The sequence below is a fragment of the Opisthocomus hoazin genome, chromosome 2 (assembly GCF_030867145.1).
Source record: "Opisthocomus hoazin isolate bOpiHoa1 chromosome 2, bOpiHoa1.hap1, whole genome shotgun sequence".
NCBI lineage: Eukaryota > Metazoa > Chordata > Aves > Opisthocomiformes > Opisthocomidae > Opisthocomus > Opisthocomus hoazin.
In genome coordinates this window covers 74,849,279-74,865,847 of record NC_134415.1, presented here as the reverse complement: position 1 = coordinate 74,865,847, position 16,569 = coordinate 74,849,279, and the positions used below count along the sequence as shown (strand labels likewise).

The following is a 16,569-nucleotide window of genomic DNA, read 5'->3' as shown; positions in this document are numbered from 1 at the left end:
TGTCCTGTCACTGGGCACCACTGAAAAGAGTCTGGCCCCATCCTCCTGACACCCACCCTTCAGATATTTGTAGGCATTTATAAGGTCCCCTCGCAGCCTTGTCTTCTTCAGGCTGAACAAGCCCAGTTCCCTCAACCTCTCCTCGTAGGGGAGATGCTCCAGTCCCCTCACCATCCTTGTAGCCCTCCGCTGGACTCTCTCCAGTAGCTCTTCATCTTTCTTGAACTGGGGAGCCCAGAACTGGACAGAGTACTCCAGATGAGGCCTCACCAGGGCAGTGTAGAGGGGAAGGAGAACCTCCCTCGTCCTGCTGGCCACACTCTTCTTGATGCACCCCATTTTAATCATTAAAGTTCAAAAGCTTTCAGAATATTCATTCACAAGAGTACAAGGGAGTTGAACATAGAGCGGATGGGCACTTTGGGCAGGTATATAGAGAGCGGGAAATAAACCAGTGGAAATTGTATTCTATCACGTCTGATTACTGCCCTGAAGATCTTTCAAATACATGAGTACAGGGTTAATGCCAGAGTGGATTAGCAAAGTCTGATTGCATTTGGTTCCTACAGAGATTTTTTGTTACAAGGTTATTTATGTTGTTTTGTCCAGCATTTGAATTGAATCAGTGGAAGTAATTTAACTTCTGTTCTCTTCCATCAAATTTTGCCTTCTCTTGTCATCTCTTACAGTGCAATAATGGAACACAAAGAGCTGTTGAAAGTTCCCTGGGACTGGCAAATAGGTAAGAAAACACCTTACCTCATTGATGATAGTTGTTGAAAGAGGCGTGGAGATGACCAGTGTTTGGGGAGGCAGGCACAAACATTCACAATGTTTGTGACTTTTCCGCCTGTTACTGCCAAAAGTTGAACCATATGCCTCATAACCTTTCTTAAATGATCTGTCCTCCCATTGCTGTATTATGCCTTCCTTGCTCCATTAGGTTAAGCATATGAATGCCATATGATAATTATTCAGACAGCCATGAAGTAAAACAATAATTGGGTTCCAGTTCTAAGATTCAGTACAGCACTGGGACAAATAAATGAGGTACTCATTAACAGCCAAACCTTTTCAATGAATGCCAAAGAAAGAAAATGGAACCTAAGAAAAAAAGTTAACAAGTACTGGCAGTGCGTATTATAGCCTCATAAACCTATTTCCAAGGGGAGCATTTCTGTATGCAAATGGTTAATTGCTTTCCAAGTAGTCTTGGTGGAATATAGAAAATGTGACTTTTAGACAAGTTTAGGTAGCATCATGCACAATGCAGTTCTTACGGTGTTTTGCAATGCATTTTCCCATTTCAGTTTGGAAGCTGAGTTTGTGATCTAAGACTCCCTTCTAATTAGTCCAATAAGTTGTTTGATACAAAAGCAAATCAACATTTAGGAAAGAAGAGTCCCTATAATCACTCTTCTACTATTTAGAACAATAGAAGAAATAAAAGAATACTAATAGTGTAGAGCTGATATACTTAGCGGGGCATTCAAGCTTTGGCAATCCATTAAAAATAGCTTGTTACCTAGTTTCAGAACGAACATCAAAATGACAGCTCAGAAGTGTGCAAAGGCAACTGATTATGCGGGGCATCCCTGAGGACAGGGGATACAAGTTATGGAATACATTATTTTCTTTAAACTTAATTCACAGTTTCCTCTCATAATCATAAACCTTAATAAAAACAGTGCATCTGTCACAAAACACTGCACCTAGAAGTCTTGGAGATTTGATGGTTGAGCTATAAAACTAAATGACAAATCAATGTAAGGTATTTATGGAGAAACACACTCGACTGTGTACTATAAGTGTGTTGGCCTTCTTTAATCTGAGATAGTTAGCATAATTGCATCAGTGTTTGTTTATACTTCACGGCAAGGAGCTCAGCGACATAATTAATCTGGTACTGATGGAACTAGCAATGGTCATAGTGAATTAATCTACTGACTGTGTAAATGTCATATATACTTCCATGGGAGTTCTGTTGTAACTCAATATCAGTGAGATCTGCTATTAAAATAAAGTCTCACTTGGTCTGTGATGCCATTAAAATGTCATTGAATGTTAGTCACTAATTCGGAAGAGTCCCTATGCTGCATAAGGAGGAGATCATCTTAGCAAGAGCATCGTAGATATGTACTTGCTTTGTTAGAGCAATAATTGGAAATGCAGTGCAGTTGGACATGCATTAAATGGTGACAATTATGTGTAGTTTTGCGTTCTTCCCTGGCTTCCACTGCACTCATTGTGCTTTCTATTGCATTGGCAGTCATACAAGGTTGTCAAGTAGTGATTGACAGATCTATGTCAGGGTATTCACAGCCTTGTCCTGAGTAGTTATCCACTGCGACAGACTCAGACCTGCAGTCCAGCAGAGTTAAATCCATCAGCCTTCTGAATGGTAGTGATAAAGTCACAGCAGGCAACCTAATAAATAACTCAAGGTGGCCTGTTGCCATCTGCCATAATTGTGCTATTAAGAATGGATGAGCTACCTTTCAAGTGATGTAAAAAGCAAATGAAGATAAAGATCTAAAGCAAATCTGTTATTTCTATCATGTTTAAAACAGGCTGTGGCCCTCCTGGTTTTAATTTTGGAAATCCCCTGATACCTGGCATCATCTTCACACTTAGTATAAATCAGTGTAGCTCTGTTTGAATCCTTGAAGGTTTAAGTGTTAATACTTGCTGACAACCTGACTGAAAGGAGAATGATTATACTGTTCTGACTGAGTGGTTTCATATGAGACCATGACATAATTTGTAAAGTGATACAGGAAATAAGAACAAATAACATCCATTTTATTTAAGAGAAAAGTCAATTTGAATCTCCAAGGAAATGTTGTGTTACAGGGGGTCTGAATATTTCTGAAAGGTCTTTATTCCTAGAAAACAGAATGAAAAATCATAACTTGTTCCATTTCATCCCAATGAGATGATAGCTTTTGGAGTTAAAACGCAAAGGCTAAAACATGCAACATTCAACCAGCATGCTCAGGAGCTAAAACAGAAGTTCCCAAGGCGTGTTAGTCTTGGTGGTACTTGGGCTGCTTTAGAGCAGTCGCTGGGGGCAGATCCTGCCCATCTGTGTGAAGATGCCTAGTCTTAAGAGAAGTGGGGAAATACTGAGGGACTGGGGCTTGTTCACCCTGCAGAAGAGAAGGATTCGAGGAGGTTATCAAAAGGACAGAACTGAGATCTTCACAGTAGTTCATGGCAGGAGGATGAGAGACAACAGGCAGAAGCTGAAACGAGAGATTCAGACCGGATAAAAGGAAAATCGCCTTCATACCAAGGACAGAAAGGCACTGGAGCAGGTTGCCCAGAGAAGTTGTGTAGTCTCCATCCTCAGAGGTTTCAAGACCAGGCTGGGCAAAGTCCTGAGCAACTCCATCTAATCTCACAGCTGAGCCTGGTTTCAGCAGGGTTTGAATTAGAGACCTCTGAGATCCCATCCAGCCTGAATCACCCCACGATCCTGTGATCTGAAGTGCCCAGTTCTGACACTTAGGAGGCATTCACACCCAGCCAGACAAAACTGGTGATCTCACCCATCAGGGTGACCACTGACAGCCAATATGGGATTCCTTCCACCAACTTTAGATACCTGAGGTATGGACATCTGATTTAGATAAATAGACTCCCTTTATCATCAGCAAGAATAAACAGGCATGATACAAATCATACTGTGCTAAAGCTGGTGTCTGAAACAGGTTGGGCAAAATGCACCCTAAAATTTCCCAATCTCTTCATTGACCACCAGCCCTCAGTATGTGTACAGTTAGGTGTAACGAATCCCACCCACAGCTGCCTTCATGCTCATTAACCTTGCAGTTCAGGACAATGTGAGCACGTCCAAAGGCAGACAGTTAAGAATGATGCGCTTCTCAGGGTTGAACACAGACCAGCTGGTCAGCAGAGCATTACCAAACCACCTCCTAACTAACCCCATTGCTTCCTTCCAGTGCCTGCTACAGGAGATGGGTGCCGGTGTCCCAGCGCCTGGTTAGATTCAGGTCCCAGCGACTGGGACTGCAGCACTAGTGGTGATCCCAAGGCTGCCAGTAGCACTGCAAGGGTACCCAAGGAAGCTGAGGCTCCAAACCTTTGACTTAAAATAAATTTTTAGTCTGAAAATTTGCCCTCTAAGAAGAAAAAAACCCCATGAAAATCTGAAAATCATATGGTGTTATTTCCAGTTTGCTTATTGTCACCGCTGAATGCCATCCAGCTGGTGGGCATTACACGTATTTTTAAAATGTAAATGAAATGCCACTTTATATTCACCTCTGATAGGACAGCTACAGTTTAAGCAATTTTTCACGGGAACTGAAATGCTCTCAGGAAGAGCAGCCTGTGAAGTGCATGTAGCTGGCTGCCAAAGAATATAAACACCAAGTCAGTACCATAAAATTATACTGTTAATTGAGAGCATAACGCAGCAAAGCACCTGAATATGCGTGTTAAATCCAGACTGACTAGCAGGGGCTCAGTGGACAAGCTGGTGATTTTCAGACTGTACTTTGAGAATACTGACTTCGGGTCCAGAATGGCTGTTGCACCTGACCTGTTCTTGATTTAAGCCTGGAAGAAAAGCTGACTTAATGCTCATGGATGCAAACAGTTTCTCATTGATCAAAACTACGCTCCATTTGATGCAATTATTTTACTACTACAGAAAAGTTGCAGAGTTTGCATAAAGCAGCTCTTTCAGGCACTGCCTAAGACTGATTCCGTTGCTATCCATATACAATGCACATGTTAAAAATTTACTACCTGTTATTCAAAGCAGTTCTTAGCATGATTACCCATATTCCGAATATAAATTCAAATTCCTTATCATGCCAGAACAATTGATACACAGACAGTGACATTTTGTGACTGCTGTATTTTTTTCAGATGAATGTATACTTCAGTTCGGATGCTTCTAAAGATCTCAAACTCAGACATCACATCTGATTTTTTCTTTTAGATAACTTTTCTAAAGAGATTTTAACTAAGTGGATCCACAAGCAGATATAAATCATATGGTCTTTTTTCCCCCACTTCTAATTCCTTTCAGTACTTTGACAGTCAGATTTTCTGCAACTTTTCATCAATAACAACATGCTCTGAAGAGCTGGCGTGAGTCTAAATTTAGGCTCGTTCACATATCAGCTGGGAATTCTGCAGCATACGGCAGCCTAAGAAATATCATTTGCATTAGAGCAGATGAGTGAAGTGTTTGCTGGTTTTTTAACTTCATATTGATTAATTTGCCTTGGGATTTATCAAGTAATAACTGAAGCAATGAATTCTTCACCAGTAAGTTATTTAGGTTTTTAAATGAAATTAGATTTTTACTGTAATGTATTTTTATTATATTAGTGTCTAACAATCTAATTTGTGTGAGGCACTCTGTAAACACGTAGCAAGAAATAGTCTCAGCTCCAGGAGGCTTTATTAAGGAAGGCAGACAAAAAGTGGTAGAGGAACAGAACCACAAAACTGTGCAGTGATTTATCAGGTTTGGTGGCGAAATAGGACTAGGACCTCTGTCACTTGAGTGCTCTCCTCATGCATTCATCCATTGGCTCATTAATTCCTCTGTAAATACTTTTACATTTCCTTTTTTGGGTCTGTTCTCAGAATATATTGTGTGCTCCATCCAACTCAGCTGAACTCGGTGGTGCGGACACTCAGCTCCTTAAGAGACTAGATTCCATGTGTCCAAATGCATAGTTTTATCCAAATTTATGTTGGACGTGAGGTATTTGCTAGTAGTATAAGACACCAATTTAAAACAGCACTGCTATTATGGGGACCACAGAGAGCAGACCTTGTGTCCACTGCTGTGTAGGTATGGTTTTCACTGGTTGTCATATATATTTAGAATGATGCTCTTCATCTGTATTTATATATGTATATATGCATTTTAATAATTTGAATCCATGTGTTTTTGAAAAGCATTCTTCATCTTTCGTTGTTTTCTCTCAACACGAGTCATTCCTGCACACCGTGGAAGGTCACTTTGCTTCTTGTTTCTCTTCTGCAGGCTTGTTGTACGTCGGCTTTAGTGCCTGTATGTTTGGCCTCTACAGCTTTATGCCAGTGGTCATAAAGAAAACCAGCGCTACTGCCGTCAATCTCTCCCTACTCACAGCTGACCTGTACAGCCTCTTCTGTGGATTATTCCTGTTCCACTACAAGGTACGTGGAAATGAGAGATGTATTTGAGTAATAGCTGTAACCCTGAAGAAATACCAGTGCAGAACAATGAAACAAAAGCTTTGCTAGATCTACGTGGTGAAGGCGTAGGTTTATATTTTGTACTTCCAGCTTCCCACACCAAAACCAGTTTTATTTTGTGATGGTCAGTTGTTAAAGACAACTCATTTGGTCTGATTGTTACAAGTTTTACGATTTGAGTACCTGTGCATCAGCAACTGTGTCACTAATTTCATTTTACTTATCAGAGGTAACTTGCAACTTCTGTGACCAGACCCAGCATGGCAGCATGCAGGGAAGTTCTCTTCCAATAATCCCATAGAAATCTTTTGCCTGGTAGCAAGATTGTTTCATTCATGCTGATTCTGAATTTTATTCAAATTATTACTTATAATTGTCCATGAATTGCACCTTTCTTGTCAGCTGAACCAATGGCTTGCCTGGTACTGTAAATGACAAAATGTGCATCAGATTTCTGTTGAAATCAAACTTTTACCTCTCAGGTCATCTAATATTTACAACACTGTGTTGTACAGGCACCACATTTGATCTCTAATTGCAAGGAATGGCACTTCACTATTCACAAGTATTCCCCCCAGTGTCCATCATATGAAAGTGGCATCAGGGCGCCATAGGCTTTGTACCGTTGTTTATTCATAAGAGGGAGGTTACTTGATAACTAAAATGGTAGCCCAGAGAAGTGTTAGGCAAATGACAGCCTAAAAATAGTGAGTAGCTCACCAACCCCAAACACATTTTGTGATACCGATGGTACCTGAATGAATCTGAACGAGACAGTGAAAGTTCAAAGGTTTAAAGTCCAACATAAAATTGGTTTTCGTTATTGCCTTTTATGTAGTTTTTGTGGCTTTAAGAATTTTTCACAGAAGAAGAGCAAATATAAATAAAAATTTTATTGAGAACACAGCGTAAAGGTTGTCTGCTACTTCGCAGGTCTGTTGTATGGTGATTTGGTTCCTGGTTCTTTCTGCCCTACACTTCAAATCCCAAGTGTTTTACATTAGATATTGCCTAAAAATTGTTATCCCCTGTTACTAATATTATTTGATACCCATAGCAAAATATATTTAGTAATGTTAGTCCACTGTTTCTAAGAAAAATGCCTAAGTTACACAACAAAAGACAGACAAATTAATTTCTGAAAATAGTGGTGGTGGTGTTTTAACAAAATCAAGCTCTGTTAGAGGGAGAGACTCTAAAGGCAGCAGAGGTTGGACAGCTTTGTGCTCAGCATTGCTCAAAGCTGACAAAAAAGGCAATTTTGCAAACGCAAAACTTAAACTTCAGGCATTTGATAGGCAGAAAGTACATAGAAGGTTTCAGTTTTATCCAGTGTCTAATTGTTGGGTACACTGGCAGAGCCAGGAAGGCAGAATTTTAAACCTCATTGACTCTCTGTCTTTCTACTGTATGTGCATGTCAGCTCTCGCCGACAGTGGCACCTTGGCCTCCCTTTAAGACCCATACTGAAAACGGGCTCAGGAGGAGAAGGCTCAGAACTGGCAGGTTTTCGGGCTGAACACAAGGTCTCATCATCTGTCCTGATAAACCAGTTGAGTTCCGTTGCTGAAGTAGCTGGTGGTCCTCTCTGCGCCTTGCTCATGCGATTAGAAAACTGCTCGAAAATCCTATTCTTCTGCCATTAACTGTATCATGCAGTCTTTTTCACAAACTCTTATCAAACTCTTGCTTCAGCCTGTTCATGTTTTTTACCTCCACTGCTCTCCTTGGGATTCTGTTGCAGAACATCACTGCTCCAACAGTTAGAATCCTTCATATTTCCAGCATAAATTTACTTTTGGCTGGTTTTGATCCACTTGTTCTGCCAAGAGTATCCCTTAGCGTGAGGAGTGCCCCTGTCTCCTTGGTGTTTTACTCCATCAGTACATCAACAGAGAGCAATCATATCCTCTCTCAGCCCCTAGTTCACCAGTCAGAGCAAGCCACACCCTTACCTGTTTCCCCAAGCACCTCTCTGTCCTTCTCTGCACCTGATCCAGTTGGGTTGCATCCTTCCTGAGATAGTCCCTTCAACTCGAGAAGCAGGCAGGGTCCCTCCAGCACCTGGTGCAATGCTCTTATGTCTCCATTTCTTCAGGAAACATGTTACCCCCTAAGTAGGAAGGCTGTCTTTAGTTTTTTCATCACTATGTTTCCTTTGTGGTTTGCACTCATCCTGCAATCCACGTAACTCGCGTGTGTCTCTTCTTTGTTCTTCCCAGCTGAATTGCTGATAAGGAGAAGACCTTTGTCAGGACTTCGTGGAAGGGCCTTTACCTGAAATGTAGTATCAACTTCCCGAGCTGTCAGTGTCTCCTATCATGCTCTTCAAACTTAACATTGCACAGGAAATTTGAAAAGAGAGGCTATATTCAGAGAATGAGTAGATTTTAAAGCCCACTTAATTACCTGATTACTTCTTTAGCTGCCATGTTTTTATCCTTAGTCAGATCAGCTCCTTTTCTTTCTGGTTTACTATGAGGTATCATTTTACATGAGGAAGTAGAACTGTGAAATGTGCAACTTGCACTCAATAATGTGGTCTAATATGTTAACGTTAAATGATTTAAATTAATTCCCCTCCTAAGACTGTGTACTCTTGCTTGTTTTCTAGCTTTAAAAAGCTGTTCATTCCCAGTCCAGCTGTACACCTCCGTCGAGATACACATCTCCTGCTTATTGCTGTATTGGCCAGTGGGCGAAGCCCCACGTCACTGGGAAGCAAATGGGTTTATGCTGAATTAGGATCAACTGAGTGGTTTAGTGCCCCTTGAAGAATATCATTTTATGAGGCTTTCAAGAAACAGTTATGGTTTTTTCCCTGTGCTGCTACTTTTATCACCAGACAGGTTTATTGCACCTATAGCAGTAAATCTATGAAAATCCGTGGAAAATGCGGGAAATGAGTTTAAGTGGGCTTTAGAGCCTCTGAAACCAAACTGAGGGGAAGATTGCTTTTGAAGTGTTGTGATTTGTTAGTGTTTTATTTTCTTCTAATACAGACATGCAACATCATGGCATGCGGGACAGTGAGTTTATAAACAGCTGCATTTATCTTCTTACCCCAGACGCAGATATCTTTGTAGCGCATTGAACAGTTCCCAGGCCTGTGGAAGCTAGAAATACAGCATGTTGACTTGACACAACTCTTTCAAGTCAAATCTTTCCTAGCTATCTGTTCTCATTTCACCTTAAGCACAATTAAATTATCTCCTGCTTTGAAAAACAAAGATCATCAGAATTCTAAAACTCACCAGGTTGGTAACAGGTTTATACGATGGTAAACAGCTTGGGAACCAAACAGGAGGACGTGATACAAATGTGAGATATGCTGTGTAGAGGGATGTCTAGGCACAGTGTGGAAGGCATTTGATGTTCTGAGTATCACGGCTGTCCTTGCCCTGTCAGAGGCCGCGATAGCCAGTCTTTGTCATGGATACACTGACACCAGCGGGGCTGGGAAATTCTGGGCCAGCTCACTGGGTGTACGGGGTTGGAACTTCTGTGCAACTTCATTTATTTCTTAGCTTAGGAGGTGTTATTTCTCACATTTTAGTCTCAGCCTTAGCTTTATTTCTGTGTGAATTTTTAAAGTTCTTACTTTTCATTCGCAAGCCGTATGTTGTCTTTTAGTCATTCTAAGCAAATTGGGTTCTCACTAAATAATCTAAGCAGTTTATTTTATGTTTTCCACCAGCTAGAGCATGCATACTGATTGTGTTCTGCACCAGCAGGTCGAGTCACACTATATTATATCATTACCTAGCAAGCCAAGCACAATCAATTATATTCTACCTTGGCAAACTTATTCATTATTTTATCCAAGGTGTAGCTATAAAAATTAAGAATTTCTGGATATAGTAGCAGTTTCCAGATGAAGAAAATGCATATGTTTCATAATAAATCAGGGAAGTCCTATATCTTGATTTAGAATTGTGCAGAGTATCTGTGACAAAGGACTTGGCTACACGGATAAACCTTTCAGCACTAGAAATCTGAAATTATAGTAGCTGAAACCTTGGTTTCTGATGCTTTACTGATGCTTCTAAAAATGACTTTTCAGTACTAACTCCCTCCAATGGAAGGGAACAGATGCCAGCCTTCCCGTTACACCAAGAAATAAGCCATAAAAGAGTGGTTTTTAACATAATGGAGAAGAGTGGTACAAGTTGGGGGCAATAGATTCCAATTTCATTGTGGCCAGCACAGATCCGAAGTGATGCCCGTGAACTGGGGATTTACCTAGACTTCACTGAGCTGAAAATTTGGCCCTTACTGGAAACACAGGATAATAATTAGGAGCCTCCATTAAAAGCGTGTACTTTTCCATCCTGATCCAAATCACTGAAGCCAGTATGAGCTTTTCTGTTGGCTTCGGTGGGCTTCAGTTCCTTTTCCTATATTAGGAAAGTCTGCCACTCAAGGAATAATCTTTAAAAAAAATCAGTTTCATGACTGTGGAGATAAAGACCATGCCTTATTATGACTCCATATGCTTCACACAGTCCTTTTTTTGTTAGTGAAGAAAGGATTTGATGTCTGTGGTTTGGGGGCAGAGGTAGAATTGATTTGGTTTGGGGGAACATTGTTTGTTTATTAGTTTGATTTTTACTTGGCAGCCATCCATAAACACCTGAGAGACTTCTCCCAGTCATCTGGCCAAGCTGAGAAAATACTTCAAATGATGCTTTCACTTTTTTTTTAAACTTATCTGTAAGTATAACCTGAAGTCAGTAAGATCCTTTGCTTTGCTTACACTTGTTAGGGGACTGACACCTACGTATTTTAAACTTTGACAGTGGTGATGTCAGTGGTGCATCATTGTTTCTAGTAGAGCAGGCAGTGCAGGCTAAACAGCTATTTTTTACGTTATTACTTCCTCAGTCATATATTTTAGGATATTTTCCTGATGAAATTGGATATGCAAGCTGCTTGACCCATAAACTCTCTGTTTGAATGGAATTTAATCTTAAAGGGCCTTTATCCTGGTGAAGGCTTCTAAGCCTTTGATAATAATGAGGATTAATCATATTACTAGTCAATTCTTTATGCCATTGGTAATGTGCAGAAACCTACATGCATGTTTCCCTTTCTTTTCTAGATTACTAAATTTCTTACATCGGGACTCACTCTCACCAGCTCTGTTCCCATGCAGCTGTACTGTCTGCAAGCCTTTCATCTAAGTGGCATTTTAAAAGCTGCTTTTTCACATTTCTTTAGATGTATTTATTTATTTATTTGATTTTCCTCCTCCAAATTATAATCAATTAGAAAACAGTTAGGCATCTATGTTGGAAGAGCTACCTTGGGGTGGAAAGGAGTTAGATGTGTCTGTGGTCACATGTGAATGTGTGTTCCTGTAGCAGAAAAGGCCACGTCCACTCACCCTTCGTCTGAGTGTACAGGATGCTGTACAATAAAAAAGCTACAAAGTAAAATGACAAGAAAGAATAGAAGCTGAAAAATGAAATCACTCCTACCAAGTTGTTGCACAATCTGACAGTAGATTTTTAATGCCACAGCACAGATGTGGCAGCTTTCTGAAAATACTGCCTTTTTAAAAGGATATCTCTCATATCTCTTCCTTTTACAGTGTTATCTTGCGATAGATTCGTCAGTTGCAAAGCATTAATAGTGAAACCTGGATATTCACTGTTTTGGAGCCATCAAAAAATACTGTAAAAGAAGTGGCATTTGTATTACAGAAGTTGTGATGAAAGCTTCAATTTCAATATTTTTTCAGATGCTGGCCTATCATAAATGTCAAGTTTTTTAGGTTGTTTTCAGGGCTTTTTGCTTGGGATTATGGGGTTTTTTTGTCTCATGTTAAAAGACTACTCACCACAGAACTGGTCAGGAGTTTTCTAGCAAAATACTTCTTTTGTCGGAAATGGCATGTTATCAAAACAGAAATGCTAAGAGAAAACATCCTGTTTTCACTCTGCTCCCAGAGGAACACAGGCTGGCATTCCTCAGCCCCTGACTGTTGTTTTGCCTGCTCATCTAAGAGGTTGCAGCAGCGCACAGTTTCCAGTGTTTTCAGTCAGGTACTCCAGGACTGGAAGATCTCAGGCATGAGAAAACATGAGTTACGCAGCTCGTGGATTCTGGAAGCCAGAGAACAGATCTCAGTTCTGCATTAGGCAGCCCAGAACCCCAAGAAGGAGCTTTAAGGCTTTCAGGCATCTGCCATGGAGATAGTCCTGGCAGCTGCAGCCAGTAGTTGCCAGAGTTTCCAGCAAACATACTTTGTTCTACTTCTCATCTCAGTTTAGGAACTTCTTTCTTTAATTACAGAGCAACAGTTTGGTTTCTTATCCAGGAACTAGTTCATAATCACAGCAACAGAACAGTCAGAAGCTGACCTACCTGGCTATGCATGGGTTTATATTCTCTTAGCTATGCAACTTAGATTTCTTAATATTCATAGTGAATGCCTGGTTAACAGGGTTTACTGACAACAGCACTGTTCTGTGCTTTGCTACTCCACACTTAGTTGTCAACTTACAGTATAGTTTTTGGATTTTTGTATCAATGATTAGATGGTCATAATATTTCTTTTCTTTCTCCATTTCTCCTCCCTTTTTACTGTGTGTAACTTTTGAATCAAATCTTTTTACGTCTCAGTATCACATCTTCCTGCATAGCTTATGTGTTAAAATGTTAAAAGATCTGTTTGCAATTTCAAAAGAGCTTTTCAAATTGACACATACTCTTTTTAAATACCTGCATAAGGGTGGTATGGAAGTAAATTTTTGTTTGTATGAAAGGTGTTTGAGGCTAACTGAAACTCATGTAATCACTGAAGAGAACTAATTTAAGACTGAAGTAAGTAGTTTACATTGACAATCCAACCAGTCAGGGGAACAATACACCTCTGTGTGAATGAGTTCTGCCTTTGGTCATAGTGGATAGCAAATTGCCTAATGGATATTGACTACTCAAAAGAACACGTGAAATGAAAAAAAGAATGTAGCAAACAAATGTGTAAAATCAGCCTGTTCACAGACAGTCCCCAGAGAAAGAGACAGTTTATCTGCCTGTGCAGTCTACTTAAATTGATGGTCAGACTTGCTTGCAATGAACCACTGAAGTGCTCTGACCTACAAGGCATTGGGAAAGTGGTTTACTTACCTTATAGTGAGAAGTTCTTATTTTTCAAACAAAATCATGAACAAAGGTTTTAAGTCCTAGCACAGAACCCATTAGTTTCCTCTTATTTTTTATACGAAATGAAGAGGAACCACAGAGTTTTAAGTTTTCAACATTGGCATTTCCCTGTATGGATGATGTTATGCTGAGGGCTGGTATTGCTTTCAGTTATTATCAAATACTCTTTCTTAGGTGTCTTGAACAAAGAATTGTCTTTGGAGAATGAGCTGAATATGGATAAGTAAACTTGAATACACTTAGACTACTTCAAAAGCGTAATTCACATCACTGTCATGGGAGCTCAATTTTCAACACCTTGCAGAATGCAGAGTCCCTCATTCCCAGGTCTTCATTGCTTTCTTAAGAGGGGTAGGTAAGGGGGAGCAGTGTTTAGGGAACTAGAAAGAAAAAGTTAGGGAATTGGGAAGGAAAGGGGGGGTGTAATTCAGAATGCTGTTTCATTTTGTATGTAATTTGAAGTCACTGCTGCCTGCAGTCAGAAGAGGTGATCCTACCAGTCTGTTGCATCCCCACCTTTGCTCCCAGGCTCAGCAGCGCTTCAGACACATGAGCACTATAGCAGCCAAAGAGAGACAACAGCACTGTGCTGGTGGAACATGCAACAGTATCCTTACATTTAGCATAAGGTCTCCATCTATCAATCATTTTCATTTGGAGTTAATAACTGCATATTTTTAACTCAAATAAATACAAAAAGCGAAGTATTGTAACAATGAGCTTTGAGCACTTGGAGACCAATAAGAGTCATCTCAAGCTGCCTCGTTTGAATTAGGTTTGTGTTTCGATATAAGGATAAAGTTGTTCAGATATCTGTTAGATATACCACGGAGTGCCTTAAGAAGTTTAATTCCTACACTCTGAAGGAGGTAAATAGTGTTTTGGAAAAAATAATGAAGAGTCCTGTGGAAGGTAAAGGTGAAGTGCTTATAGTTCCTACCCAGTATGAAAGTGCAGACATATTAGTGGAAATCTTCCTGTTATTGGAAATAATTAACTCTTGAATAATAAATCTTCAACAAAACCATACAGGTTTTAAAGGTGCTGGTGAGCATGGGCTGATAAAGGAAATTTGGGAGAGTAGACCAATACAAATGCATAACAACAGAGAACAAGAAAATGGTTGAAAGAACTGCAGAAAGCAAAGAAAAATATTGTAACAAATACTGCCTTTTACTTGATTACAAGAAAAAGCACTGACAGAAAAACGTAACAAAGTCGTTCTACTAAAAGAGCTGGATCTTACCAACAATGTACCTTTTCTAAGTAATAGCTCAATGAATATGAAAACAAATTCATCACTATTTGTGGAAAAAAAAATAAAATAAAACATCAGCATTTCCCAAGTCAAGCGTACTTTTGAAGACAAGGGAGTACAATGAATGTGTCGAGTTACATACCTCAGCAATAATTTGCAACCCAGAGGAGACATCCAAAAAAGTCATGAATTAGCAAAGCAGCAGCTGCATTTGAAAGCTTAATAAGGTTCAGTTACTGAAAATCTACAAAGATTTTCAAATTATGATTCCTCAAGTTGAATGCTATTTCCACCTTAGCATATGGAAACAAAGGCCGTAAGTCCCCCAGAGATGTAGACAGAATCATCTTTGAAAGCAAATAGTAAGGATTAAATGCCATAGCTGCATTATAAATTTGGAGATTTCTTACAAATTCAGTAAGTCCTTGTTTCCAGAAGTGAGCAGAAAAGAAGATAGAATATTTAGGAAATGTGTTAAGAATTACGCCTTGCCATCCACATGGTCCATGAGCCACTGGGAAGAAACATATGCAAAATGGGGAATTAATTATTTTTATCTGTTTTGATTAACTAACTGAAGTGCTTACTCCAGTTGTGCCTCCTACCAGCCAAATCAATGAATGCTACAGGCAGACAGGGTTAAAGCATTCAAATTACTGCCTATTTTCTACCAAAATGAAGATAGACATGACATCAGCCAGAAGACATCACTTCTACACACTTTCAGTCTAAGCAGTAGGCTATTTTATTAACTGCTAGAAAGTCTTAAAAAGCATCTTCTTTTTGTCTAAAGTCCCCCTTCCCACTAAACTGGAAGCTTTCAAGCCCATGATAAGAGATAGATGCTTGTCATCTACACTGCTGCTAAGCTCAATTACCCAGAATAAACTTCTGGAATTATTCCTACCACTTGCATGTGTTCAGTTTAGCAAGCAAGAGTATTCCCTCTACACTGCCCTAGTGAGGGCCTCATCTGGAGTACTGTGTCCAGTTGTGGGCTCCCCAGTTCAAGAAAGATGAGGAGCTACTGGAGAGAGTCCAGCAGAGGGCTACGAGGATGAGGAGGGGACTGGAGCATCTCTCCTACGAGGAGAGGCTGAGGGAGCTGGGCTTGTTCAGCCTGAAGAAGAGAAGGCTGCGAGGGGACCTAATAAATGCTTATAAATATCTGAAGGGTGGGTGTCAGGAGGATGGGGCCAAGCTCTTTTCAGTGGTGCCCAGTGACAGGACAAGGGGCAACAGGCACAAACTGAAGCATAGGAAGTTCCGTCTGAACATGAGGAAGAACTTCTTCCCTCTGAGGGTGACAGAGCCCTGGAACAGGCTGCCCAGGGAGGTTGTGGATTCTCCTTCTCTGGAGATATTCAAGACCTGCCTGGATGCAGTCCTGTGCAGCCTGCTGTAGGTGACCCTGCTTTGGCAGGGGGGTTGGACCAAATGACCCACGGAGTTCCCTTCCAACCCCTACCATTCTGTGATTCTGTGATTCTGTGAAGTCTTTAAAAGGCTCATAATCGGTCTGAAGGAGATTTGAAATAGCTTTGACTTAAAGTAATCTGGATTTTGTATCGTAAGTACAAGAGGAGAACTTGTAGGGAAGAGTTCCAGATGAAACTGGACAAACCATCCCTTTAAAAAAATCATTAAGAAATAAACAGAATGAAAACAAGGAATAGAGAATAACTGCGAAAGAAAACTGATACTGTATAGGTGAAAAAGAAAAGGAGTAAAGTCTAATTGCTATAAAAGATAAATCAAAAGTGGCAATGAAGAAGACAGTGAAACAAACAGCAACAAGTTGTTCTTCTATATGAAGAGAAGAAATAGTTTTGCTATGCAAAGACAGCAGAGGCCAAATTAAACAACCTTTGATTTGGCACTAAAATGAAATCAAGACCTTCTGTCACCTTGAG

At 40.1% G+C, this 16,569-nt stretch overlaps 1 protein-coding gene across 1 annotated transcript in view; it reads left to right on the top strand.

The window, feature by feature from the left end:
- The window catches only part of SLC35F1 (solute carrier family 35 member F1), a 257,949-nt gene that overhangs the window by 226,402 nt on the left and 14,978 nt on the right, over window positions 1-16,569 (top strand). Inside the window, exons 6-7 of the mRNA XM_075414159.1 lie at window positions 690-742; window positions 6,035-6,189. Coding sequence (XP_075270274.1) covers window positions 690-742; window positions 6,035-6,189 — 208 coding nt within the window. The remainder of the gene's footprint in view (window positions 1-689; window positions 743-6,034; window positions 6,190-16,569) is intronic.